Raw genomic sequence first — 26,379 nt, forward strand, 5'->3', positions numbered from 1 at the left:
TGATTTGTGAGCATTTGTAGTCATCTAAGAATTTTATTTTGCGGGCTAACTCCTTGCTTACTTTTTAAAAGCTTGTTTCACCCTGGAGAGTAAATGTTAACAAAGTTTCTGGTCAAACCACAAAACGTGGTGCAGCTTTAAACATGCACAAGCTGGCAAGGTTGAGAGTAGTTTGCACTTGCACTTGAATATTTGTGTCACAGCTAAAAGGATAAAGGACATGGTTAGTGTCCTGCACCAAGCTGTCAGACACTTCTGTCATTTGTGCACAAATGGCAAATGGTGTCACGTTTGATGATGTCTCTTTTGGGAAGACCAAAAATACACTAAATCCATCAAGCAAAGCAGCGGGGTAGACAGAAGCCCCTGAATGACTCGGAGGTGTCATTTACCGAGTGTCGCTTCAAACAGCCTTTAAACTGTGTTAAGTTCATGACACTGCTTCTCTGGCACCGTCTTGAAATAGTTTGCCAGCAAAGGAGAAAGTGAAAGATCATTGAATAAGGTGCTGTTTTGAAAGCCGATTTAAAAAAATAAATAAATAAATAAATCGCTTTGGGTTCAGGATCAGTGTGTGTTTGAGCTTTGACAAGTCCTCGGCAGGAAATCTGTTAAGGATGAAATGTTGCTTTTCTTGTACTTGAGCAAAAATTGATTTTTGTTTCTTTGAGGATTAATAATAACTTGATTTCTGTTGCAGAGCTTTCATTTAGCTGTCAGGTGTGGACTGAAATGAAAACTAGCTGATGTACAGTACTGTGCAAAACTCTCGCTAGGAAAATAACACACATGGAAATAAAGTATACAAAGTGAAAATGATGTTCAGTTCTAATGAGCTTAGTTCTCCGGGCTTCTTGAAGGACATTCAAAGCTCTTCTTTGGATGTTTCTGCCTTTTGTTTCGTTCATGTAGCTTCAATTATGTTGAGGTCTGGGCTCTGGGGAGGCCAGTCCATGACTGATAGTGTTCCACTGTGTGTTTTCTATCCAGGTACACTGCATTAGCAGTGAGTTTGGATCATTCTCATGCCAAAAAGTGATTCCAGTCAGAACCACTGTGTCTTACAGATGGCTGTAGGACACTGTTGTATCTCTTCTGAGTTCCTCCATACATATTGGCACCTATGTGAACTACAATCTTCAAATGTGGACCTTTAGCCACAGATTTTCCAGTGTCCAGTTTCTGAGTAATTTGGCTTACTCGTTTCCCTTCCTTTAAAATGTTTGTTTCCGCATTTCCTAGAGATATAACTTTAAGATGATGTCCACCTGCTGTAGATTGTTTTTCTTTAGGTCTGACACTCCTTTTTTCAGTTTTTTTTAAGGACCTACTCGGCACCATGCCGACATACATCGAGTTTTTAGCTAATCTTATGGTGGCCCCTTTGAGGCCAAACGGACTGCAAATTAAGAAAACACCAGCAATAAGAAAAATGCTGCAAAAGCACACAAAACACAACGGAAATGGGGAAAAAAACAAAACAGAAATTGGAAAAACACAGATTTCCAAAAGCACAAGGGAAGTGTTTCTGGGGAGGCAATAACCTGACGGACCAGTTGCAGGAACCCAAAACATGGTGGGTGTGTTTAATCATGATGACGGATTTTTAGGCTGTTAGTTAGGCTAACACACTTACCTCTCATCTTTTCTTTCCTCACAAAACCGATAGATCCTCCACTTCTTTTAAGTGTCTCCCAGCGGAGTTCGTAGCATATTTTGGTTCCTGCAACTGGTCCGTCGGGTTATTGTCTCCCCAGAAACACTTCCCTTGTGCTTTTGGAAATCTGTTTTTTTTTTTTTTCCTATTTCCGTTGCGTTTTGTGTGCTTTTGCAGTGTTTTTCTTGTTGCTGGCGTTTTCTTAAGTTGCAGTCTAGTTGTCCGCAGGAGTCGCCCTCTGCTGGCGACTCAAATAAATGCAGACGCAAAGCACTTCTGCGTAGCACTCTCTAAAAGGAAAGTATTCTGTCAAAAAGGTGCCATTTATGCCAAACTGCAGTGAATGTGGAACTCTGTAATGCTACACTGATAGATGTATATGGAGGAAACATTTTTATATAGGGTGTTGTCATTAAGGAGGCATGATGGGTGAATATGTCGGTCCTCAAGGCTATTTTAGTTCTGCTGCTAGCGAACAAAAGTGTGTTGTGGTGTTATATTTGCTCATATCTACCCATGAGACACTTAGCTGTGGCCCAAACCATGATTCATTGAGTTTGGCTAAATGAGAGAGGGGAAAAACTTGCTTGCATAAGGAGATGGTCTTAGATTTATTGTTGCTGGTGTCACAAGAGCAAGAAAAAGTGCTCACAAGCCATCCTCCACCTCTTTATAGATCCCTTGGTCATCCAATCACCATAAAAATAGAGTGAAATTGGTCAGGCATGTGTAGCATGTTAAACTCTCTACTTTCGTATTCCTAAAGTACAGAAACATCCTCAAGCAAGATGCACCAGGCAGCTTAGCCTGACCTCTGACCCCCCTGTGGGGAGGCTGAATGAGGAAAAAGGACAAAAACAACCCACTTCTCTCAGGCTTCAAGTGTTGACACAAAGTCCAACAGTGACCCCGTGTGGCTGTAGAGAGGTACTGCAGTTGAAAAGATGACAGAAGGCTTAAAAATACCTTAAATTCTTTTAATTTAAAAAAAAAAAAAAAAAGTACATCACATCCTTTACAATACACACATCTTTTTCAAAACTCAGTGGTATTTTTCACTGTACAATTCAATCATTTGTATACAAATGGCTGTGGGGGGAAAAAAAGAAAAGAAAAAGAGGAAAAAGGAAGCCATTATAGCCCGTCACGTCACAGATGACAAATTACTAACTCGTAATGATTGCAGTGTTTTGCATTTGGGCTTTAATTTGCACTTAACCAATCAATATCATGGGTTTTGTCTCAGTCCACAAAGTACAACTTAATCCTTAGGATGTGTGTTTTGTTTCTTTTTAATTGTGCCGTTTAATTTATTTTTTAATTCATCAGATCGAGGCCGCGGAGCAGCCCCAGTACAGCTACACAGCGTGGATCAGGCAGATGGGAAAACTTTCAACATTTACACACTTAGAGGAACTACATAGCTAATACAACAGTGATGACACCAGCGTGAACGAAGAGGACCTCGAGAAGGCAACACAGTCGTTTCTGACGGCACCTCCATCCTCAGCGATCTGTGTATCTTATTCACTTTATGGACCAGCTGAATGAACAGATTAAGGTGTTATGGGTATGTGACAGTTCATCACCAAAGCTGGGATAGGCTCAAGCCCTCCTGTGGGAATCTGGCAGCTTCCACTACACTAAAAACCAATCACTGCAATGCTGGATATGGACGCTTACATGCTGTATGAGGGTTAAAAAGCTGCTTGTGTTGCTAAGGTTGGAGTTTGATCCTGTTGCTGAGCAGAGATAGTCATGAGAGTGGTGCCGAGCTGATGAAACATCAATTCCAGAACAAGAGCAGTCCAGTTTTCATAACTCCTGAGGTAAAGGAATTCAAACTGGGGTTGTTTAAAAAAAAAAAAAGGAGAAAAAAAGAAATACATTTTGTACAACCTTCTGTAAACATGAGCGTAGGCAGAATATTGCAGACTGCAAAATCAAATATTTGGCAAAAGAAAATAATAATGTTAGACATTTAGAACGTGATACATTCTGTGCTTTATCTGAGTGCAGCCCCGTCGGGGTCTCGCAGTCCCCGCTGAGAGCTGCCTGCCACAGTTAACAGATTAGAAAAAAGGCTTCAGGTAACAGCTTTAAGACTACAACAAGCCAGCCAGTCACACAGTGAGACAGCATTAACTACTGATTCCACCTGCTCAGATATCCCACCCCGGTCATGGATCGAATTTATTCCTCAATAAAAATAGAAATCCATGTCTGGGAAAGGCAGCCTGTTAGCAACAGGCTCGAAAAACCAAAAACAAAACTATAATCATACAAAAGAAAATGTCAAAGAAAAATATCCATCCTTCATTAGCTTTAACTAAGATAATCATCAAACGCAGCTGTTTGAACTGGTCCATCGCACCTCTGGCAACTTCATCTCCAGTCCGCCTGACTCTAAACAACGGCGATGACGAGAGGACTCGTATCGACTTTAAGAGAAGCCTTGACATTTCAAGTCTTGACGGCAGTTCCTAAAGGGCAGTCTGGTTTTACTTGAGGATCGGTGACATATCGGGGAAAAATGTCAAGGTCTCCCTTTCAACAGTGTTTTTGTAAGATTTTAGCTAGGAGTGTGGAGCACCTACTCCGTCATCTCAAATACAAAGAGCTAAAGAGAAACTGACCTCCAGCCCTTTATCTCCGCCTCACAAAACACCTTAAAGTGTCTGATGTAGTTTGGCATTATACACTTCTACATATAAACGCAGAGGGGCAAAGACCCGCTTCGCTCCCGGGAACAGCGTCTGGAAATAAAGCAAGACCTTTATCCATGTACACACTTTTAAAAAAAACAAAACAAAAAACAAACATCAGCTCACATTTAGATGAAGAGGAACACATGAAAGAGCACTCACTGTGGCGTTTGCAGAAAGAAGAGAAACAGGCATGTCTATACAGCCTGAACTCAAAGAGCTGAGCACTTATACAAGTAGAGTCACCCAATCAGAAGGAGACTTCAGAAGGTTTAGGATACAGTGAGCTGAAAGGCCTTTACGGGCCTTTGTGTGGAGAAATGTGCCAGTTAGAGTATCTTCTACTCCTGCTTTCACAGCCAGTTTGATGGTTGTCTGGTGCAGCGTGCAGACATCAATCTGCCGTTAATACAAAGCGCTCAGACTGTTCTTTCTGCTGAGAGACCAGCTGAACATGGCCTCGAGTCGAGGAGAGGAAGGCTGTAATAATGAGACTGCAGTGGTTTCTAACACTGACCAACATATAACATCCGTGCGCTGCCACACACACACACACGTCAGCATTTCCAGTTTTTAATAAAGTGCAGGGAGAACAGCAGAGACGGGACAAATAAATGGTCTCCATGTGTCGAGAGTTTAAACAGCAGGCGGTGTTGTGCTCTTGTCGAGAAAATAAAAAAAAAGGATCTGTTACAAAGACCAAAAGACATTTTTCAAAATAAAGGCATTTAACATGAAAACGTCACTGCACTGTTTCACAAACACGGATGCCGAACGCAGCAGTGGACGTTTTTGCTTCGTCAAGACAAGAGAGACCAAGCCAGCGGTGGTGTAAACTAAGGAAGGCTCCCGTGTCAGCAGTCATCACAGCTAATAATACACTTTATTTAAAAAAAATTAAATTAAAATACAGCCATGGATGAGGCGAAGCACCGCTCAGCCTGTCTGAATATTTGTTTTTGCAGTGATTTGGAAAAGCTCGTTTTTACACATGTGGCAGTTTGAACTGTTTGTTTTTAAATACATCCAGGTTGATGAGAGCTGTATGAAGTCTTCCTACCACAGTAGAGAACATCAGAGTCACTTAAGATGCAAATTAACACACACACACACACACAGCCAGCTAAGTCAAGTGGTCAGCAGGTGGGAGAGGAGGCCAGCCTCCCTCACCAGCCTCCTGATGATTGATAAAACCACACTGATCATCCTCCTTTCTTAGCAAATTTTGTCCATAATCACCCACAGGAAAAGCGTCATGTGACTAAACACCAGCTACACCCACATATTCCCTCTAACGTGGCCTAAGCAGAAAAATCCACCAACTGGGCCGAGATCATCGACTATGATGATGAGGAAGAGGAGGAGGCAGCTCACACACGGTCGAAGAGTGCGGCGTTAGAGAATGTCATCCAGTTCGGCTGAGACTCGGGAGGTTCTCTGCATCAGACTTCAGCCCCGGCGGAGGAGTGCTGAAGGCTCTTTAGAGCTCGGCGCTGGCCGGCGGTTTGCTGGTCACGATCTTCATGTACTGGGTGAAGATGGCCTCGAAAGCCTCGTCCCTGTGGATCATGGCACCAAACACCAATGGCTGGAGGAGACAGAGATCCTTGGCTGTTAGTGTGCTTCTACTGTGGTAAAAATAAATAAATAAAATAGAATCTGCTGCCAAGTTAAAGCAGCACTAGGCAAAAAACAACAACAAACATAACTAAACTGGAATAAAAAAACCTCTTCAGTAAAGCTGGAACATGGAGGAAAGCATCATTCTCAGCAGCACGCAGCAGTCACACTGTTGCATGCCCTGTGATGGTATCAGAGTATATTTTCCCTGATAATAGAGTTATTATAAAAGATTATTAAGATTAAAGTGGGATTATTAAGTTATGATGATGGCTACTGGGCTACTGATACCAAACACAGGCATGGTTTTAAACACTGAGGTCAGTGCAGTGGTGGGCAGTTAATTTTCCCAAGGGCAAAGCACCGATATGTTTATAAAGTAATAAAATTAATAGAAGAAAATTGAGTTTAGCTTATTGGCGTGGCCCCCGCCTTGGGCCGGCATATGTGCAAGTAATCCCTGCGAGCAAAACCTCAGGGTTCAAACTTCTGTACACATTCTGTTTAGGAGGGTTTCTTTCTACTCTTGGCTCTATATGATATCATCGAGAGACCCCCCCCCCCCTACACTCTGTAAGCACAGAAGCCCCACCCACATGTTCAAATTATCTCTATGTGAGAGCCAACCAACCAATCAGGGGGAAGTTGGCTTAAAAGGAAATGAGTGTAGCAATTTATCTGGAAAAATTTAGCACATCATGAGTACAGACAGCAACAAGAGTCTCAGAGAAGCTGATAATAACAAAAATTATAATAACAACAACAGTAATAACCGCTGTCATCCCAACCAATAAAGGGAAATTTTACACCATAAACAAATGAACAGTTGCACATAAAAAAATTACAGCGAGTTTCCACTTGGGGGCGCCAAAGTCCAACCTTTAGATGATCTAAATACAAACTGATTAGAGATAACATTATGACCAGCTGAATAATATTGTGTTAGTAAAACCTTTTGCTGACAAAACAACCCTGACTCAACGAGGCATGGACTCCACTAGACCCCTGAAGTCCTGTATGTTGTGAGGTGGGGCCTCCAGCGCGTCCAGCATATCCCGCAGATGCTCGACGGGATTGAGATCTGAGGAAATCTGAGTGTTAAACATGTTCTTGTGCTCCCCAAACCATCCCTGAACCGTTTTTGCTTTGCTGCGGGAGCATTATCCCGCTGAAAGAGACCACAGCCATCAGGGAGCACCGTTTTCATAACAGCATACATGGTCTGCAACAATGCTTTAAACCAGGGCTGTCCAATCCCAGTCCTCGAGAGCTACTATCCTGCAGCTTTTAGATGCATCCCTACTCCAACACAGCTGAATCAAATGGTTTGATTACCTCTTCAGCATGCCATCATGTTTGGCAAAGGCCTGATAACAAGCCATTCATTTGATTCGGGTGTGTGGGAACAAGGATGCATCTAAAAGCTGCAGGACGGTAGCTCTCGAGGACCGGGATTGGGCACCCCTGCTTTAGACTGTTGGATGACCTGGATATGCTGGTTTCCCAACATTTCATTGCCCAAAACATCACACTGCTTCTGTAGGCTTGCTTTTGCCCCATTGTGCATCCTGGTGCCAGGTCATCCACGTGATGTAACATTCATCAGACCAGGTCACCTTCTTCCATTGCTCCGTGGTCTTGTTCTGATGCCAGTGGTAGCGCTTTCAGTGGTGGACAGAGGTCAGCACGGACACCTGGCTGGTCTGCAGCTATTCAGCTCGATTTGCAGCAAACTGCAATGTTCTGTATTCTGAGCCCTTTCTATCAGAACCAGAACGTTTTGTGCAGTTTGAGTTACATAAGCTCGTCTGTTGGATCGGACGACGCGGGCCAGTCTTCACTCCTCACATGCATCCATGACCTCGTTGCTGGTTCACCACCATTCCTTCTTTGGACCAGCCCACAAGAACTGCAGTTCTGGAAATGTTCCGACCCAGTCGTCTAGCCATCACAATGTGACCCATTTTTTTTAACATCAACTTTGAGGACACTTTCTCACTAATAATTAGCATCCACTAACAGGCGCCACAATGCAGAGATAATAAGTGTTGATAATGTTATGCCTGATCGGCGTATACCTATGTTCATGTGGTGGTAAACACTGTACAGTACCTACAATCTTTGCTCTTCCCTTTCAGTCGGTTCACTCAGTACTGTGGAGCAGTGATATCTAATACTACGTGTGCTGTACCGAGTGAATCGACTGAAAGGGAACAGAAGTTATAGACATGACTGTTCCCAATAATCTCACCAACCTCTTTCTCTACTTCCTCAGTAGGAAAATTATTGATGCTACAGCTCTGTCACCTAGCTACCCGGTAACATCCTTGATGGCCAACTAATCGGCTCGTAAATCAAATCTTAATGAAACGCCCACAGAAACCCACAGCAGCTCACATTTGTGAATTTCGATTTGTCACATGCAATACTGGAGAATTACTGCCGACTTGTCTGAAACTGACTGAAAGGACAAAAACACAACATCTATAGCAGATAATTATTAAGATGTTGGACTGAGCTTCAGCTGAAGCAAATGAAATCACGACTGCAAACATAATAATAAATATACAAAGTCTGTACCTTCTGAGTGGAAGGAGTGGCTATTGAAATGCCCATCCCACTTCCTGGTAGGACTGACAACACTTTGTACTGTGGAGGAGAAAACCAGAAATATCTGCTTTAAACACACACACCAGAATAGAATTACATTCGTTTCATTATTAATATTTAAAGTAAGTAATTATCCAGTTTTAGAGAGGCTGCTGGCCTCGAGACATTCCTTATGCGTATTACCTTTTGTATGTCAGTGATGTCCACCAACTTGATGACTTTATGCTTCTTTGAGGAGCTCGATCTGGAGCTGGAGCTCTCAAAGCACAGGTAACTGAGAGAGACAGAGAGCTTTGTGAAAGGAGGGAAACAGAGACACCAAAAAACCATCCAAACTGAACAGACGTGTAATAAAGTCTTGAGTCGAGTGTTCTCAGGAGGAAGGCTACCCTGCACAGAGCTACACAGAGAGGAGGAGAGATGAGGCTCAGCGCAACTTAAAACTACGTCTCCTCTGGACTAATGAATCTTCGTTCCTCTCGTCTGCTCCACCTGTAAATGGAAGTGCTGCTTCTCTCCTCCGCTCAGAGATTTGATGCGATAGAGCTCTCCCCTGAGACAAAGATGTTCCACTTACTTCTCCGTGACGTAAAGCATCCCGTTCCTGATGTAGTCTGTGGGCATCTTCCTGTCTCGGTTTATCAGGCAACACCTCCAGCCATTTTCACAGACTGAACAAACAGCATACAAGATGATGAAGGAGCGTTATTCACAGAAAACACATGATTCCAGCTTTTAGACATTTTTAAGTTGGATGTACAGAAATAAAAATGGGTGCCAAAGGAAATAAATAAATAAAAAACTGTAGTACTTGCTCTTACCCGGCAGAGGGCGCTCTGACTCTGGCAGGTTGAAAATCTCGTGGAAAGCTCCCTTCTTGGTGCTGTGAGAGCGACCGCTGTCCTCCTCTCTGCTCCCCCCACACGGGACGTTGGCGAGGCTTCCACGAGAAACCACCGGCTGGACCTGGAGAGAGTAGTAGGGAAGAGGGGAAGGAGGATGGAGGGAAGGAAAAAAAAAAAAAAAAAAAAGAGGGGAAAAAAGTGAGAACATAAAAGGACAGAGAGAAAGAGTCACATTAAACTCAGCGGATGAGGTTTTATAAATCTGTGTGAACTACAGTATCCCGCAGCTTTAGAGACAAGTGGCCGAACTTCAAACAGCTCCCCAACTTTTGAGGTTGCATCATGTGCGCTTTCTTCACAGCAGGCTCAGGAGTGACGTGCAAAGCAAAGAGTGAGGCCATCATTCAAGTCAGCATCCATAAATTACCTACAACACGCGTTTACCAAAAACATTCGTGTCCACTGCAGTTTTACAGTTTTACTTACACCAGCGTTGGTTGTCACAAGACAAAGTCAGATAAACTTCAGGGTTACTGATCTCTCCAGTTAGCAAGCATAAACCATTGTGACTCCATTACCATTTCAGCTGCGTCGGTGCAAATGAAAGCAGCTGCAGGTGCACTGAAGAGGCAACGCCACAAAAAGGAGTCATTCTGCAGGAGGTGGCCACACCGGCTCGCTCCTTATCACCCATTTACGCTCACCACACAATTTGCAACCAAACAGCAAGGTCATCACGGCTTGGTAGCATTTATACCAGCACTGAGGGTGTGAATATACGCTGCAGTACTCTCCTGAATGATCAGGAAAAGCCTCCACATCAGCGCTGGTACAGTACAGGAGCAGAAGTCTAAAATTTTTTCCAGAAAGTCTGATCTTCCTATACTGTTTCAACATCTCCTCATATATAATCTGTGAATCTTTGAGCTTCTGTGTTGATGTGTCATTAAAACTGAAAGAGTTACACAATTGTTTCTTAAACCTGTGGTGGCGCAAAAAGACTCCACTTTTGTCATGTGGGGAAAAAACTGGCGAGCATAAACGGGCCATCACGCCTCTTGATTGATTTTACGCCACTTCTACTTTTTGATGGCGTCCTCATCACTGCTGGTAGCAGATATTGCACCTGCAGCCCACTCAGGTTATAGAGCTAGTCCAGCTCCTCAAGGACGACACATCAAATCCACGAGTGCCAACGGGAAAAAGGGGGAGAAACCAGGAGGCGGGCATTACATAAGTTTAGCAGCACATCTGCTTTTCTGTACCAAAGCTCTGCAGAATGACCTGCAGCAGGCTTCCTGTGCATGTTTCTGATCAAACTAACAGAATCGGACTCCAAGAGGTGGCATGAAGTCCTCACGGTCCTGAAGCTTAAAAAAAAGAAAACAAAAAAAAAAAACCAAAAGCCAACGAGCAAATGCGTGAGCTGCATGGTGCTGTGAGCGCAGGTCAAATTAAAAACACCAGGACTTTATAACACCCTCTTGCAGTCTGATTCTATCACATGATTAGCTTGCTGGAGGCCATTCTGTAGAGCTCTGGCAGTACTCCTCCTGTTCCTCCTCACACAGAGGAACAGATACTGGTGCTGCTGCTGGCTTGATGCCCATCTATGGCCCTGTCCAGCTTTACTCTTGCAATGGGCCCAGCTCCTAGTACCTCCTCCACACTCCTATGCTGGGAGACAGCAAACCTTCTTGTGACAACACGTGGATGCATCACCCTGAAGGAGATGGACAGCCTGTTCTGCGGGTCCATCTCATGCTAACAGCAGTGACAAGAACAATGAGAAAAAAGTAAAACTAGAGAAAAATCAGTCAGAGGGAGAAGGAGAGAGCAGTGGCCTGTGGCCACCACCTCGATGGTAAGATCAACTGTTCGGTTCATTTTTATGCAGGCCTCTTTACATAAGAGTTTTAATCTAATGATCTAACAGCAGTTATGGTGTATTTAAGGGGAACAGGACGATATTAATGTGCTAACATGAAACTACACTCGTCAAATCTTCTCTACGTGCCTACTCAGTAAACACACTGCCAATTCTCACAAGCATCTATGTTCGTGGATCCAAAATGTCACGGGGCTGCAGGCTCTTAAAGATCATTCAAACAAAAGAGAATAAAAACACCGCAGTGTCAGAGCAAAAAGGAAAATCGCAGACCGTTTTGTTGACATTTTGATCCACTGCATTCACAAATTACTGACAGCCACTCACTAGGTGTGTCACACATCACTCACACACACACACACACACACACACACACACACGCATTGTGGTGAACTGGCAGCACACACAAGCACAGTAGAGTAGACACACCAGAGGCCCTACCTTCTCAGTGCCAGAGAGCTGAGAGAGAGAAACGACAGAGCAGACCTGTGACTGCGGCCACAGCAAACACACACTCAGACATTCATGTAAGAGAGGAACTTTGTGGTACCCACACAGAACAATCACGGGCTCAATTGTATTGCATTATTGACAGGAGGGGTGATATACTGATTGATTGATTGATTGATCATACTTTATTCATCCCGAGGGAAATTGGGCTAAGGCTGCTAGCGCCATAGTTTTGATACTTTATTGATCTATTTTTATCCACCACAAAGGGAGTCAGTGGGAGGTGGGCTATAGTGGGTGGACTGCTGACAACATGAAAGACTGGACCCGACCTGCTGCTGATGGATGATCCACACCCACATGGAGGTGGTATATGTGCCTTTCTTCTTGTGTGTGTGTTTGAGATGATTGCTTATATATTAATCTGCAAATAATGTGAATTCACTCAAACTTCTAGCCTGGGAGAAGTTTTGCAATGCAACTGAAAGCCTCTGTGGTATAAACCTGTTAACAACTCAGGTCTTTAAGTTTGAAATTGTGATGGGCTAAAGGAGGAAATATTTTCTTATTTAAGATTTTAATTTAAAAAAAAAAAAAAATCAAGAACCTGAGACAGGAAGCAGTGTTGGTGGTAGAAAACGCGTGTGGGTTGGTGTTGGGGTCTGTTCGCCTTACCCGTCTCGACACCGTGGCGTTTGTCCTCTCTTTGAGCTGGGGGTCGGTGGGAAGGCTGTTCCACACGATGTAAGGCGTGTCATACTTGTCGCGGAGCTTCGGGCAACTCTTAAACAGGAAGTCTATGATGAAGAACTTGATGCCGGCGTACACGCCTGCAAAGAGAGTAATCACAGACACATTAATTCTTAAAAAAAATATAAAATAAAAGAGGTTAAATGATGCAAAGCAACACCGTTTAGTGAAAATAACCCCTCAGATGTGCCTCACTGACAGACAAAGGGATGCCCCAAATAGGTGACGCCCCCCTGCCCAAAGTAGTCCTTGCCGCTGACCTTGATGACGTCACTAGTTTCAGCATTTTGCCCATTCTTGCACATACAGACACTGAGCCAGTTATATGTTGGAGCTCAAAGTGACTCTGCTGAGCTGCGGAGGCTCTGGATAACCAACAATACACCAGTCAGATTTTCTCCTCATGGTAAAACAGCAGATTTACAGAATAAAGTGCAGAATAATGAAAAGCTTCCAATCATGAGTAGAGGTTCCAATTTCCAGTTAAACTCGATGGAAAACCAGCCTAAGAGCTCCCGATGAGACTGATGTGGGACAGATGCACACATGACCACAGATTTCTTCTCCACTACATGAACTGGGCTCCGATGACTGACCCACCAGCTGACGCCCGCTTACAAACTGGCTGGACTCTCTTTGGGGGAACGTTTTTATTATAATTGTTTTGTATTTGGAGCCTGTCATGCAGCTGCCGTGTGTTGCCAGGTCTCCAGGCTCCTGCCATTCCTTATCGTTTTCCCTGTTGGTATCAATTACCCACAACCAGAGTCACACATACTACAGAAGGCAGTGGCTCTGCATCTACAGACTATGTGGGGATTTTCCCCATGATGGGTGCAATACAGCCTGCCGATGTCACTTTGTGCCAACACAGACTGGTTTCCTCTGCACTCTGTCACATTTTTCCATTCCATGTTCACAATGTAACAATGTGCTCAGCTAGCTGTCTTCTTCTTTCAGCTGCTCCCATTAGATCATCTGCCTCCATCTCACCCCGTCCTCCTCTGCATGTCCTCCTTCACTACACCCATGAACCTCCTCTGAGGTCATCCTCTCATCTCCCTGCCTGGCAGCTCCATCCTCAGCGTCCAATATATTCTTTCTCCCTTCTCTGCACATGTCCAAACCATCTCAGCCTTGCCTCTAATTTTGTCTCCAAATGCAGTTAGCTATCTGCGCAGAAAAGAAAGCCCTCATTCCCAGTCACGCTGAATGTGTGGTCTGTTTTGTTTCTCCAATTGAAATGAGTCACTGAAGAAATCTTAGATGGGATCTGAAATAATAAATGTCAGTATATTTACTTTGTTTAAATGTCCAGTGCAGCTTTTAAGCATACATTGATTTTGGTTATTCATTCCTTTTAAATGGAGAAATGAAGTGCTAGATGGAAATTTGGCTAAATGACAGCAGCTTCTATGCCAACAGTTTGCTCCGAGCACCTTTCAAGAAAGTCTGAGTGCATAGTGGTTTGGGAGATGCTAAAAAGTAGTAATTATGTATAAGATCTATATGCAAATAGCCCACAGCTTCCCCACACAGGCTGAGGGAGTACGGCTCCACAAGTTCTGCATCTGTTTGTGACTGAGTTCACGTATTGTCACAATCAAAAAGATGCTTTGTGAACATCACTCACCAATCATAAAGCCCAGCAGTTTGTACGGCAGGACGCAGGAGGTGATGAAAGTCACCCACAGGCAGACGTAAAGTTTCTGGGTGCTCTCTGGCTGCACCCACATGAACAGACTGAAACAGACAGCAGGAGGAGGACAGAATACACATCAGTATATAAGTTATGTGCATTTCTTGCACACTTGATTGTCAGGCTGAAACAAAACCACTCACTTCTTTATCTTCTCTAAAACATCAGCCATCTTTCCAAAGAGGTTCTGGAAGAGATTTAAAAGCACCTCATTAAAGAGTTTGTCTTGTTTCGAGCAGCGGTTGGATCGTTAGATGAACCTCATTATACCTGTGCTTTTTGTGCAACGTCAAGTACAAGCTGAAACTTCTCAGACACAGTCAAGTCTTCCTTTGGAGGCTCCTTTAACAACACACACACACAAAAGCCACACGTTGATCTCCAGTCCTGGATGCATTTCATTCTGACCTGCACAACAACAACAGCAGGAAGGCATCTTACCATGGGTTCAGAGACCTCAGGCACAATGCTCCACTGGATCCTCCAACCTCTGAAAAATAGAAGGTATAAATAATGCACATGTTATAAGGCAACTATTCCTTCAATGCAAAACATCAACTTTAAAGGACCGACTTTTCCAGCCTCTTGATTTCAATCAGAGCTCCCAAGTACTGCTCTTTTGTAGCAACAATTACAACAACCCCAAACATGCACAAATGTGTGCATGTTTTTAAAATCTGGCGGTTTTAACAAACATTTGCTGTGTGACTAAGGACCGCGGTGTGCATCTGTGTACTACCAGCACAGCTGTGGCCGCAGTAGTTGATGTTAATGTGGGTGTTTTGCACAATTAATCACGCTAAAAGCTGAAAATCGGACTGTAGCCTTTTACAAACAATCGAGCTCAACCGTGAAGCAACAGCTGAGGCAAAAATGATCCTGCTTTTGTAAATAAATGACAGTTTTTACCTGGCAATGAGGTAATTTAAGGACAAGCGTAGGATAGCCAGGAAGAGGAACATGGGAATGGCCCAGCCATGCCAAGCAGCATTCATGTAAATCTGGATTCAAAAGGGAAAAAAAGGACAATATATACACAGGTTAACGTGGTTTGTTGTTCTTTAATAAACAACCGATATGCATTAAATTCAGCACTTTATAGCAGCGAGGACACATTCTTTCAGTCAATAACGGCAATGAATTATAAGATGGACATAAAGAGGAATCAGGGGGCTCATTGTAAGCCTGAAGCGCATATACTTGGGTGATATATCAGCAGTGGAAGACGCTGAGTCACCTGTCAACACTAAACCAGCATCACGTCTGGATACTGAGATGGTGTAGGGCCATAATCAGTGGGTTGAGGATGATTTAGCATAACCACTGACTGGACATTAATGAAGCTCTGATTAGGCCTGCGGTCGCTGGCAGAATCACTGCAACTCATCACAGTGAAGCAGACATGACTTTAATATTCATTTAATCTCCCGGCCACGAGCTGTAAGACAATTAGGTCAGAGTAAAACTACAGAAACGACTCTTTTCTATTAAAAGGGTCGTACCTGCTGTCCAAAATTATCATCGGACTCCTTTTCCAGACTGGTTGATTTTAGAGACCCAAAATTTAAAAAAAAAAAAAAAAAAAAAAATCACGTTGGGATAATAAGGAACTACACTGAATACATATAATAACTGCTGTAAAGTACAAGCAAGAAGTCTTGATCTCAAAATTCGACTAAATCATTCAATTCAACTTCATCAATTTCCTCTCTCTCATCACAATTGCCCTGCATCCTCTATGAAGTCTCACCTATTTGTGGATTCGATTTAGAGAAAAGAGGAAAAAGTCGCAACTGCAGTCAAATAAAGGCAGGGTGGTGAAAATGTAGTGCAAGGTGTCAAAGTGACAGAGACGGCAGATGACAGAAGCAGCACAGCTGTCAATGACACCCAAACTGTGCAGAAGCCATCAGCAGTTTATGGCAGGTAATCCTGTATCACAACTAACCTCAAGTTTTCTTTTAGAGAATATCGAAGCGCGATTATTAGACAAAGTTAAAACATTAATTCACATGTCTGAAGTGTAAGACTCACAATGAAGGCAATAGCTGAGGTGTACACGGAGTGCCAATTAGATAAGGCGGAGAGGTTCCTTAAGAAGTTGGTGACAGGTCTGGCTCCTCGCTCTGAAACAGCAAAGACACAGGGATTCACTGAGAGTGTAAAGCTAAAGACAGAGCAGCAATGTCTTTACTTTTGGTTATCTTTGTGAATCAGGCTTTTACTGTGAAATTTTCCAGGACTTTATATTTAACTACATGTCGAAATGTTCAAAAGGAGAAAAAAAAATTAGATCTGCAATACACAGAACTAGAGTATTGCATGAATGTGCGTTAGTGATATCATTACTATTATTATTATTATCATTATTATGTAGAGGATGCCAAGTAAAAGCTTATACTCACTGAGTCGCCTCATGTTTTCTGTCAACCTGGATGGAAAACAAAAGAAAGTGAAGGTCAGATTACGCGTAGATGCTGACATACACGCAAAAAAAATAAATGCTGCTTTATGTGAGAGGGGAAGTGTTAACACTTTGGCCTTCATCCGTCTGTAATGACTCACTGTTCTGTACAGAGGAGGAGAGAAAATAAGTACGATGAGAAAAAAAAAACAAAAACACTTCCTCTGTGCAAAATCAAACCAGAGACAGCTACAGGGTGAGGGTACAAGCTTTTATGCTCGCCGGGCACTCCGATTCAACATCTTCTTCAACAACCCGAGGAGTTATGTTCTGCTCAGGACCACATCTCACCCACCTTTTAGCACTTAGCGGTTCCTCAGCCTCCACTGTGCTTTCCTCCGGCTGGAAGCGGAAGTCTTCCATGTAAACCCCGAAGCGCTCGTACAGCCACTTCTGCAGCCGTGAACTCCACACTTCCTTCTGCTGTTTCTCTGCTAAAGAAAACACATCAACTTTGATTTGCTGCTATAAGCACGACTTAGTTTTGTAATCCCCTGCACCAACAATTATGCATTGTTAAAAGAAAATCACTGATATGTGATGGGCTTATGTTATCAATAACTCTTACTCCAACCCTATCTCCTGCCCTGTCATGGGACCCAGACTGGACCACTTAAGCCTGGTCTCAGACAGTGATTATCCAACGGTAGCTGAGCAAATTCAAGGACTCACACCAGGCCTGCTTCTGTGTTTCTAAGCACATGATTGGGAGAGCTTTGGGCCATGGTGTCTGCTTTTTCTGCATTATTAAGTCTTGTTACAGGTTAAGCCACAGAAATGACACAGTCAGGATCACCACAGGCAGGTGGACATGGCTGTGTGGAAAGGTGTGAGCTGAACCAACAGAGCTTTGCAGCCTGTGCTGTTACATAAAAGCTAAATTTGCTATTGTCATGTGAATAAATATATATATAAAAAAAAATACTTTGCACTTTGTGTAATGAAACCGTGTTTTCTACACGATAAGCTGACTTACTGTAAATAACTGCCTGGATTTTATAACCTTAGTATTCTCTGCATGCAGTAAAACAGCCTGGTGGGCCTGATATCCTCATAAACTGCATACTTGCCAGTCAAAACAAGGACAACAGTCAACTGCTAATGCTGAAGTGCCCCTGAGCAAAAACTAGAGCTCTAATCTGCTGTGGTGTTTCAAGTGAACACTAATTTGTTGTGGTAGTACCCACAGGTGACTAACAGCCTGACTGCTCAGACATTTATTGCCATATGAGAATGAATACAGTTTGTTTTTTCTGCTGTAGATGATGCGATTCAGCTAGAAGCAGTTACATTTACAGTTTTCAAAGCCACCACTGCCAGGGCCCAAACAGACGCGATTTCTCTCTTTCACATTATCTACGGCAGGGCTTTGGTAGCTGAGTGCCAGCTCATTTAAACTAACATGTGACTGAGGGTAACATAGCAACGCTTTCACTTCATGGTGGTAATGGGGGTTTTTTTTTCCTTTCCTTTTTTTGCTCTTTATAGTTTGACCTTTAGTGACATCACAGCCACATCACCACTGAAATGTGTTACAAAGTTTAGGGTGCTGTAACTGCTGCAGCAGGAGGTTGACTCTGCAAACACACAACTTTAAAAGTTTCAAATGATGGCGATCGTTTGCGTGGGTGCACGATCACGCTCTGGACCTCTTTGTTATATATGTAGATGTTGATGTCAAACTACAGGAAGGAAGATTCAATTTAACACAAATCTTATAATTTATTTAAAGCTGAAAAATGAGCTAAAAATCTCTGAACAGACTCCAGGCTGAACCGCAGTAAACTGTGGATGAAGGAGATGTGCTGCAGTCCTCACAGGCTGCCACTAACTGACCGCCTCACTTTACCAAACCTGGATCTGCATAAGCCGGCCTAACATATTCTTATGTCTGCCCTAGATGAAGTGATCTACAATCATAACCCATTTTCCAAAATTAGCCTCACTCTCTCACCCTCCCTTTCACTAATATCTCACACACACAAACACACACCAATCCCTGGATCACTGAAAGTCAACCTATGAGAGTAACTGTTCAGCCTGAAACCAAAAGAAAGCACATATCAGAATCTGACCGTTATTGCCCTAATGAGCTTGTCTCATTTGTCCCTCGCGCAAATATTTTGAAAACCGACTCATTCTTAACAGCGACGATCTGGACTAATGATAGGAACCAGCCTCGATGCATTAATGTGGTTTGTTGTGTTGCTTACTTGCTCTTGACAGCACACACAGGAAACCCCTCTGTTTGCGTGCACGTGTCTGTGTGTTTGTCACGCACACTACATACTGCCTCGTGTCCTAGAGTAACCCACAAACCCTTCCGACCCACTCTGTTCCCATCGAGCGCTCCGTTGCACGCATCCTACACTTTCACCTCCCCTGCACACGTGCACACACACACGCAAACTCTCCTCTTGATTTACTCCCACACTCAGAAGACGTCAAGGACTCATTTCCTCTCCCTTAGACTCCAACTCGCCCACCTTCACCCCCCCATTTCTCGTCCACTTGGAGTCTTACCTGTTCTGTTGTTTGAGGGCGACTGCTGCTTTCTGGGAGGTTGTGGTGGAGAGTCCTCTAGCCTGAAGGGAAGGGACAGACACACACATAGTCACGAAAAAACTAAGGGAAAGATCTGTCATGTGTCAGTCTCACTTCTGTATTGTCAGAACTGCAATCTCACACTTTAAGAAGTACATGAGCCGGCAAACTGGCACCGGCAAACTTGTTGCTCTTTTATCTATAAGGCTTTAATTGCAGTCATATTTCTTTGTAATGGACAGGAAATTCTAGCGTAAGACAGAATTGATCTTCTCCCTAAAGAGAAGGCTTCTCCAGAATGTGTTAATGCTTTGTTTTACTGTTTATTCCAATCATATACCAGTGAAGAAGAAATGTTTGCTGTCTGTTATGCTCATGCTGGATATTGCTGACAAAGTATTAACAGTGGAAAACTTGCAGGTCACAGTACATTAACTTCACCTCTTACAAATTCCTAAACTGCTTTCGATAGTCCTGAGGCCATGTTTCAGCGCTGGCAATCACTTGAAGAATACCAGCAGAATTTCCCATGGGCATTCAAGCTAACATTTCCACACACACACAGTACATGAGAGAGAGACATGCACACCCGCAAGTGTAAAGGGTATCCCAGTAGATGCCAAGAGGCGTGGGTTTTTCCTGTCACCAGGATAGCATCTGTGTGACAGCGAGGAGATTCAGACAAGCGCGTGACTCCTTTCGTTTTCTTTCCTCCCTCTCCCTTTTTCCATCTCCCTAATAGCACACGCACACACACACACACACACACACACACACACACACACACCCACCCCTTGTGGAATTTCCTGCCTACCAAGCTGTTGATGCTTCTATTTATAACAGAAACCTTGGGCAGCACCGGCACCCTCGTCATCCAACTTGCCCCGTGGTAAACTCTGCTGAGCTGAACTGTTACAAAGTGCAGCGTCACCCTTTCCTTTCATTTCATAACTATTACTTCCCTTTTCATACATTTGTCCTCTCATTTCCCGTCATGTGCTTCACTCTGCAGTCCCGTCTTCTCGTCTCACCTGGTTTTGAGCAAATCGCTCATCTTCTGCTCCAGGTCTATCCTTTTGCTTCGCTCCCTCTCGAGCTCCTGCCGCAGGGAGTCCACGCTGGTCTCGTCCCGCAGCTTCCTCAGTTCCTCCTCTGGAGAAAACAAAACAACACAAACACTGGAGGTCAGAAAATTTAATTCAATCTAATTCAAGTCGATTTTCCTTATATCACACCTTTATATTGTAAGGTAAAGACTCTACTGTAAAAGAGAAAAGACCCTAACAATCACATGACCCTCTATGAGAAAACTTGGTGAAAGTGGAGATCAAGAACTCCCTTTAAACAGGAAGAAACCTCCAGCAGAACCAGGGTTAGGGAGGAGTTGCCATCTAGTTGGGGGTGAGGGGAGGAAGACAGGACAAAAGACACAATGTGGAACTTGTTATGTTATCTTTAATGGCTCATCCTGATCCCTGACCCTGGTACTGCCAGAGGTTTCTTCCTGTTAAAAGGCACTTTTTCCTTCCCACTGTCGCCAAGTTTGTCGCCAGAGGGTCATCTGATATATTGTATGTGCTTTACTTTAAAATATAAAAGATGCTATATCAGTAACATTTAATTTTTCTTAAATGATGAGATTCATACTCTCACATGCTCAGGGTCACAAAAAGGCACATAAGAAGCAAGATTTAAATTTATGTGCAATGCCATTTTCAGTAAAAGAATTCAATCCAATAAAAAAATATTGCTTTTATCCCTCCTGTTTATAGCCTATAACCTTCACCTCTCCTCCTCACTTCCTCCTTGTCAATCATGTGATGGCTTCAATTGGTTTCAGGTAACGGCACTTTCAAAGCCTGGGGTGCAAAATCAGCACTGTCTCACACTCTATTGCCCCTGAATAAAGGAGCACATGAATATTGGAGAAGAGAAGGCCAGAAATGTGTGCACGTGCACCCGTCAATCAGTACCCACTTACCCATTAGATGCTCGAATAAGCAATCGCAAAAATCAAAAGGACAGATCGAGTCCACCTTAAAGAGAAATATTTCTGATTATCAGCAAAGCCTCTTCGAGGACAATCATGCCCTGCTGTAGCACCACTTCCATTGTGAACACCCTCAAAAGCACACAAGTTGGTGTCTCAGTTAAAAACGAGAAACATCACCTGAAACGGGTGCAACATGTTCTTGAAGTAGCAAAGTGCTGAAAGTAAAGAAAGCAATGAAAGCAGCGCAACTCCCCAATCACCCACTTTTCTCAGAACATCGCACACCCGAGGAGAGGATTCAGATTACAAGACTGTAGCTGCCACTTTCTCTTTCTCATCACCCAGCCTCATAGCTCACTCTAGTCCTTTATTACATCCCATTAACACTAATAAAACATTCATTGGCAGAACCTCCTGCAGCTACAGCGCTGGCTTCAACCTGGGGTGCTGCCTCTGAGAGAGGACATACATCCAGTATAATGCGTCTGCCTCAGATTCTTCTTCTGCATTTCTAGTTTACTCAGAGCAGTTTGGGAAAATTTGGCTCTCTTTGAAGTCTTCCTTTTGAAAATCCTCTGCAGTGGTGCATTAAAGAAAAACAAACCATCATTTTATCTCTTACTTCCCAAAATGCAAAATGACTCCTCTCATACATTCAACAGTGGCTGTGTCTCTCCTCCCATCGGCACAGCATTCAAATATGTATGAAAACGTGCCTCTGTGTACATAACAGTAAGCAAAACACAGGCCAAAGGTCGCAATGGGCTTAAGCTGCTTAATGGTTGCCCTGTGCCATAAGATCTGCAGCCAACTTTAAACCTATTACATTAAAAGACTAGCAGCAGCAGCGGGTATGATACAAGCAGTAGTTTAGCTTTGAGTTTAGTGTAACATAAGCAAAGTCACTCTGTACAGAAAAGGAATTGATAATGACAATACTCTGGAAAAAAACCTGCATTAACTTTTGGTGAGGAGGAGCCACAAGTGGTAAATAAGCTGGAAACATGATCACAGACTTGAAGCAACATCTGTGATCACCTGGAGCAGTGTCTGCAACATTAGGTCTGCTTTGGTTTCTACCACAATATCTGCATTATTTCCACAACACTGATGAGCAGTCCGATGAAACTGCTGAAGGACCTTCAAGTCAAGTAACATGATAACCAAACCAACCACAGGATCTCTTTCTTAATAAGATGACTTGGGTGGTTTTCACAGCTTTTTACCACTAATGCCCACTCGTACGCTGCCGCTCCGTACAACCACTCCCTGCACCCCACCCCCAATTTCTTTCTCCCATGCTCCACTCCTTCCCGTGCATGTATTCCCTCTCTGTAGTTTCCTTCCACATTGTCCATAACCTTCAAAACACCAGAAATAGAGATGCTGCAGAGTCCATAACACTGCACTGGAAGTGGGGCCACAAGTGTGTGATACAGCACAGCTTGGCACTGTACGCTATGTGTGTCGGACGAGGAAGGATAGAGTACAATCTGTTTTTTTCTGTTCCACAGAGGCCCTCTACATCAGATAGCATATTAATAATACTGTCAACATGCCTGTTCTGCACCTAAAACTGGATTGCTGACTTCTATATATAAATCTTCATCCTGGATTGCCACATCACAGGGTCTCTTCAGCCATTACGAAAGCTAGTAACTAGACCATTTATGTGTAACACAGACAGGGGATTAGCTAAATGCCATGCAAAGAGATGTCACTTTTAATCATGCTGACCTTCTGTTCTTTGCAGACTTTGAATGAAACCATAATATCTGTAGAAAAGCTACAAAAACATCACTATGAACTTTACACATGATACATTATTTTATAAGGAAGGTTTGGATGCTGAGGGCAGATTATGGAAATGATGGAGGTTCTGCACTGCTTAACGGTGTTTTATTTGTACCAAGTTAAAAGGAATCGTTATGCACATTTTTAAATTGTACTGGAGTAGTGTTGCATGACTCACACTTCAAAGTAATTCTTAACCATTTCATATTGGGCCCTAATGCAGCACTTCAATCCCCTCTTACTTTAAGTCTACTCTCGCTTCAGGCCGGCTTTCTTCCAATTGGCTGCCCCTCTTAAACAAAAGGTGGGCGGGGTTTCTGTGCCCTGTATCCAGATTTGTGTTACGCAGACACATAGCAGTTTCTTTTTTGAATAATTGGAGTCAAAAAGCCAAAATAAAACTAAATGTTTGCATTCCTGAATGCTGATGAGGATTTGTGACAATAATAACCACTATACAGAAATTTCCTAAATCAAAGCATACATGTAATTTTTCATTTTTGTCTCGTCACACCATTATTAGAGCTAGTAGAGCCCAAACCTATACAATGAATTTTTTATGGTCCTGATCCACTACTGAGGTAGAGATGCTATATTTAGCTGGACAGATGAGTCCTGGTTCCCAACTCAAATGTGACAAAAACATACCTCATCTGGTTAAAACTTCTTTGATAAACTGAGGAAAAATCTAATCATTCACACTTACATGTAACCTTTAAATACCTCCATGGATTCAGCAATTTAAAATGTAAAGTTTAGAGCACCTTACAGACCTCAGAACACTTTTAAAACAGGCTGGCTTGTGTTAGTCACGTCCGGCTTATATTCCAAAGATGGCAAACTTACTGAGGTTGAGGTTACTTTTATGGCTTTTGAAATTATCGACAGCTCCACTGTAAAGCAACTCAAAGCTGTCAAAGGTGCAGTCCTCCATCCTGCACAAGGCCATGCGCCTCTGCAATCGACCGGTCCCCGGGACGCTGCTGCAGGAACGGGACGGCAGAGTGGCCGCTTTGGGTCGGTCTTGACGTCCAGCCATGGCTGCAGGTTGCTTTAGTCCAGCCCGGAGAGTTTAACCCTCCCACTCTGACCTCAAAACTCCTCCAAGGCCCGTAAAAGTTTAGCTACAGGTCCCATGTTTACATGCCTCATCCAGAGATCAGGGATTTCTCCAAACTAAGTTATCGCAAGCAGCACAACGGACTGTTGTGACAGGCCTCCACACAGTGTGATGAGCAGCGATCAGAGCTGGTCTGCATGTGTCAGGCTCTGGGTGACAAGAGAAGTGGGGCAGTGGAGGTAAAGAGAGGCGGAGCTTTGCTCGGCGGCCAGCAGACTAAGAGGGCCTGGAAACTGAGATTTCTCAGCAGACTAGAGCTGTCAGTCAGACTCACTCACACACACACACACACACACACACACACACACACACACACACACACACACACACACACACACACACACACACACACACACACCCCAGCGGCCTTATATGACCCATGTGGATGAGGATGTGTTGTGTTTTTGGTTTAAGAAGGTGTGTGTGAAGAAGCATGTGTGTGGACAGAAAAGTCTGCACGCGTACTGTACGCACTGGACATGAACTGCAAACCGCTTTTCATTTACGCAAGTTTTTTAAGTCCTCAAAGGAAAAGTACTGTGTGAGTTTTTCAATCCAGGCCAGAGACAATAGCTCCTTTCACGAAAGCAGTGGGGGCATGGGGTGGGGGAGTTCGGAGAATAAGAGAGACAGAGCGGGAGAGAGAGGGAAAATCAGCTGCTTCGCACTGGCCTCTCACTGTTCCCATTCACTGCCGTATTTTCCACAACACTCTTTTACTTGAGCATAAAGGAAGGTCGATTTTTGTGGCCTCCAGCCGATCTGCAGATGTTAACAGGCTATTCAAGCTTCTGGCTAAGGAAAAAGAGAAGGGGAAACCACGGCACAGGCATCCAAAATGAAACTAGCAACTAACAGGAACACGTGATTTCTCTATTCCCCACTTCTGTATGAGAAAAGATGACAGAGCTGGATGATTCACCTTTGTCTCAAATGAAGCCTTTTTTGCACATAAAAGGGCTGATCATATATAAATTATAAATACCGATTTACTTTACCATATGATATATGATTATATCATTAAGTACAGAGAACATTTATGTATGAGTAAGAGCATTGCATTCCCAAACATATATATGTATAAAAGACATCCAAATATAAAGCTGTAGTTGGACCGAACTGTTTCCTCCCCCTCTCCTTGGCCGCCTTCCTCTCTGGCCTTGATGTCTGTGGATAACCTAGATTGGACTTGCTTGGTGTCCTCACTTCATCCCCCCCTCTACAACACAGGTCGACTTCACGGCTAAGTTCTTCCTGCAACATCAAAAACAACCCCGACGTCTTTCTCGTCTCATGCCGTGTTTGTCAACCTCTTGTTTACGTGATGCCGAGCCAAACTCCTTGACAGGCAGCGTGTGTGGGAGTTAAAGTGTGTCTGTGTTCTTTCTAAATGTATGTGTGTTTGCTATTGGCCATTTGTGTGAGACTCATATTTACGTAGGAGAGGGGGGGGGGGGGGGGGGGTGGAGAAAAACATGAGCGTGTCATAAATAACCTAGATGAGCAATGTTCAATAATCCGATTTTGTGTCAGCAGGGAGGATACATTTCTCCTGTTTAGGGATTCTAAATCACATCACAGATTTCATTACATCAGATATCTGGTAAAGATTACAGTTTCCCCTGTAAGAAAAGGAAACCGGGCAACTGTAAAGAAAACAATTCCCACGGGGTCTGAGAAATGCCATGCGGTGAACTCGGAGGATTGTGCAGAACCCCATTTCCTCTGTTAACAGATGCTGCTAGTCATTTAGCTACTGCACACTTCCATGTCTCACTCAAAGAGCACAGTACTCGGTGGTAACCATGCTGCTTTGACAAAGCAGTGAGTCGGCTCATTTCTACTCTGAACTTTTCTACCCACATGGCCAACTGTTGCATTCTCACACGCTTCCCCGCAGCTAATGAAAGATGACTAAACAAACTGATGATGATGAGGATAACTGTAACACTTGTGAGTCCAGTGAGAAGATCATCTAAAATGTTGTCCATTCCAAACTGTACCGACACCGAGATTATACTTAAAGGCCTCTTCACAAAACTCCCAAATATAGAAACCATCTGCCTCTGCAATGTCCAGACCCCTTCAATGCCAGTGACTTCATTTCCTGTAAAGAGCTCACGTATGATGGAACCGACAGGTCCCGTGAAAAATTTCTTCATTATCATGCAGCGTGTACTGAAGCTGCCCATTAGATGGAGAATAAATCCTTGTCATGCAGCAAGTACTATGGCTGCTTA

General features: G+C 43.5%; 1 protein-coding gene and 1 long non-coding RNA gene across 7 annotated transcripts in view; one reads left to right on the forward strand and one right to left on the reverse strand.

Annotated features, from left to right (window-relative positions):
* The window catches only part of LOC146555851 (uncharacterized), a 39,197-nt gene extending 35,656 nt beyond the window's left edge, over positions 1 to 3,541 (forward strand). The window contains exon 4 of the long non-coding RNA XR_014889145.1: positions 2,987 to 3,541. This is a non-coding gene — a long non-coding RNA (uncharacterized LOC146555851). The remainder of the gene's footprint in view (positions 1 to 2,986) is intronic.
* gramd4a (GRAM domain containing 4a) overlaps positions 2,621 to 26,379 on the reverse strand; it is a 51,487-nt gene continuing 27,728 nt past the window's right edge. For 3 of the 6 annotated variants that reach the window (XM_085251286.1, XM_085251291.1, XM_085251292.1), the window contains 17 exons: positions 20,264 to 20,384; positions 19,212 to 19,273; positions 16,984 to 17,122; positions 16,630 to 16,655; positions 16,259 to 16,350; positions 15,134 to 15,225; positions 14,666 to 14,714; positions 14,495 to 14,566; positions 14,368 to 14,411; positions 14,159 to 14,268; positions 12,451 to 12,605; positions 11,767 to 11,784; positions 9,414 to 9,558; positions 9,170 to 9,263; positions 8,776 to 8,866; positions 8,563 to 8,631; positions 2,621 to 5,950 (listed from right to left, as the gene is read on the reverse strand). In XM_085251286.1, the coding sequence (XP_085107412.1) occupies positions 5,843 to 5,950; positions 8,563 to 8,631; positions 8,776 to 8,866; positions 9,170 to 9,263; positions 9,414 to 9,558; positions 11,767 to 11,784; positions 12,451 to 12,605; positions 14,159 to 14,268; positions 14,368 to 14,411; positions 14,495 to 14,566; positions 14,666 to 14,714; positions 15,134 to 15,225; positions 16,259 to 16,350; positions 16,630 to 16,655; positions 16,984 to 17,122; positions 19,212 to 19,273; positions 20,264 to 20,384 (1,487 nt within the window). In that variant the 3' untranslated portion in view covers positions 2,621 to 5,842. The remainder of the gene's footprint in view (positions 5,951 to 8,562; positions 8,632 to 8,775; positions 8,867 to 9,169; positions 9,264 to 9,413; positions 9,559 to 11,766; positions 11,785 to 12,450; positions 12,606 to 14,158; positions 14,269 to 14,367; positions 14,412 to 14,494; positions 14,567 to 14,665; positions 14,715 to 15,133; positions 15,226 to 16,258; positions 16,351 to 16,629; positions 16,656 to 16,983; positions 17,123 to 19,211; positions 19,274 to 20,263; positions 20,385 to 26,379) is intronic. The other 3 variants (XM_085251287.1, XM_085251289.1, XM_085251288.1) reach the window with 3 other exon arrangements.

The sequence above is a fragment of the Mchenga conophoros genome, linkage group LG17 (assembly GCF_057382185.1).
Source record: "Mchenga conophoros isolate Kocher_MC1m ecotype Shallow Benthic linkage group LG17, M_conophoros_male_GT1.1, whole genome shotgun sequence".
In the NCBI taxonomy this organism is placed as follows: Eukaryota; Metazoa; Chordata; class Actinopteri; order Cichliformes; family Cichlidae; genus Mchenga; species Mchenga conophoros.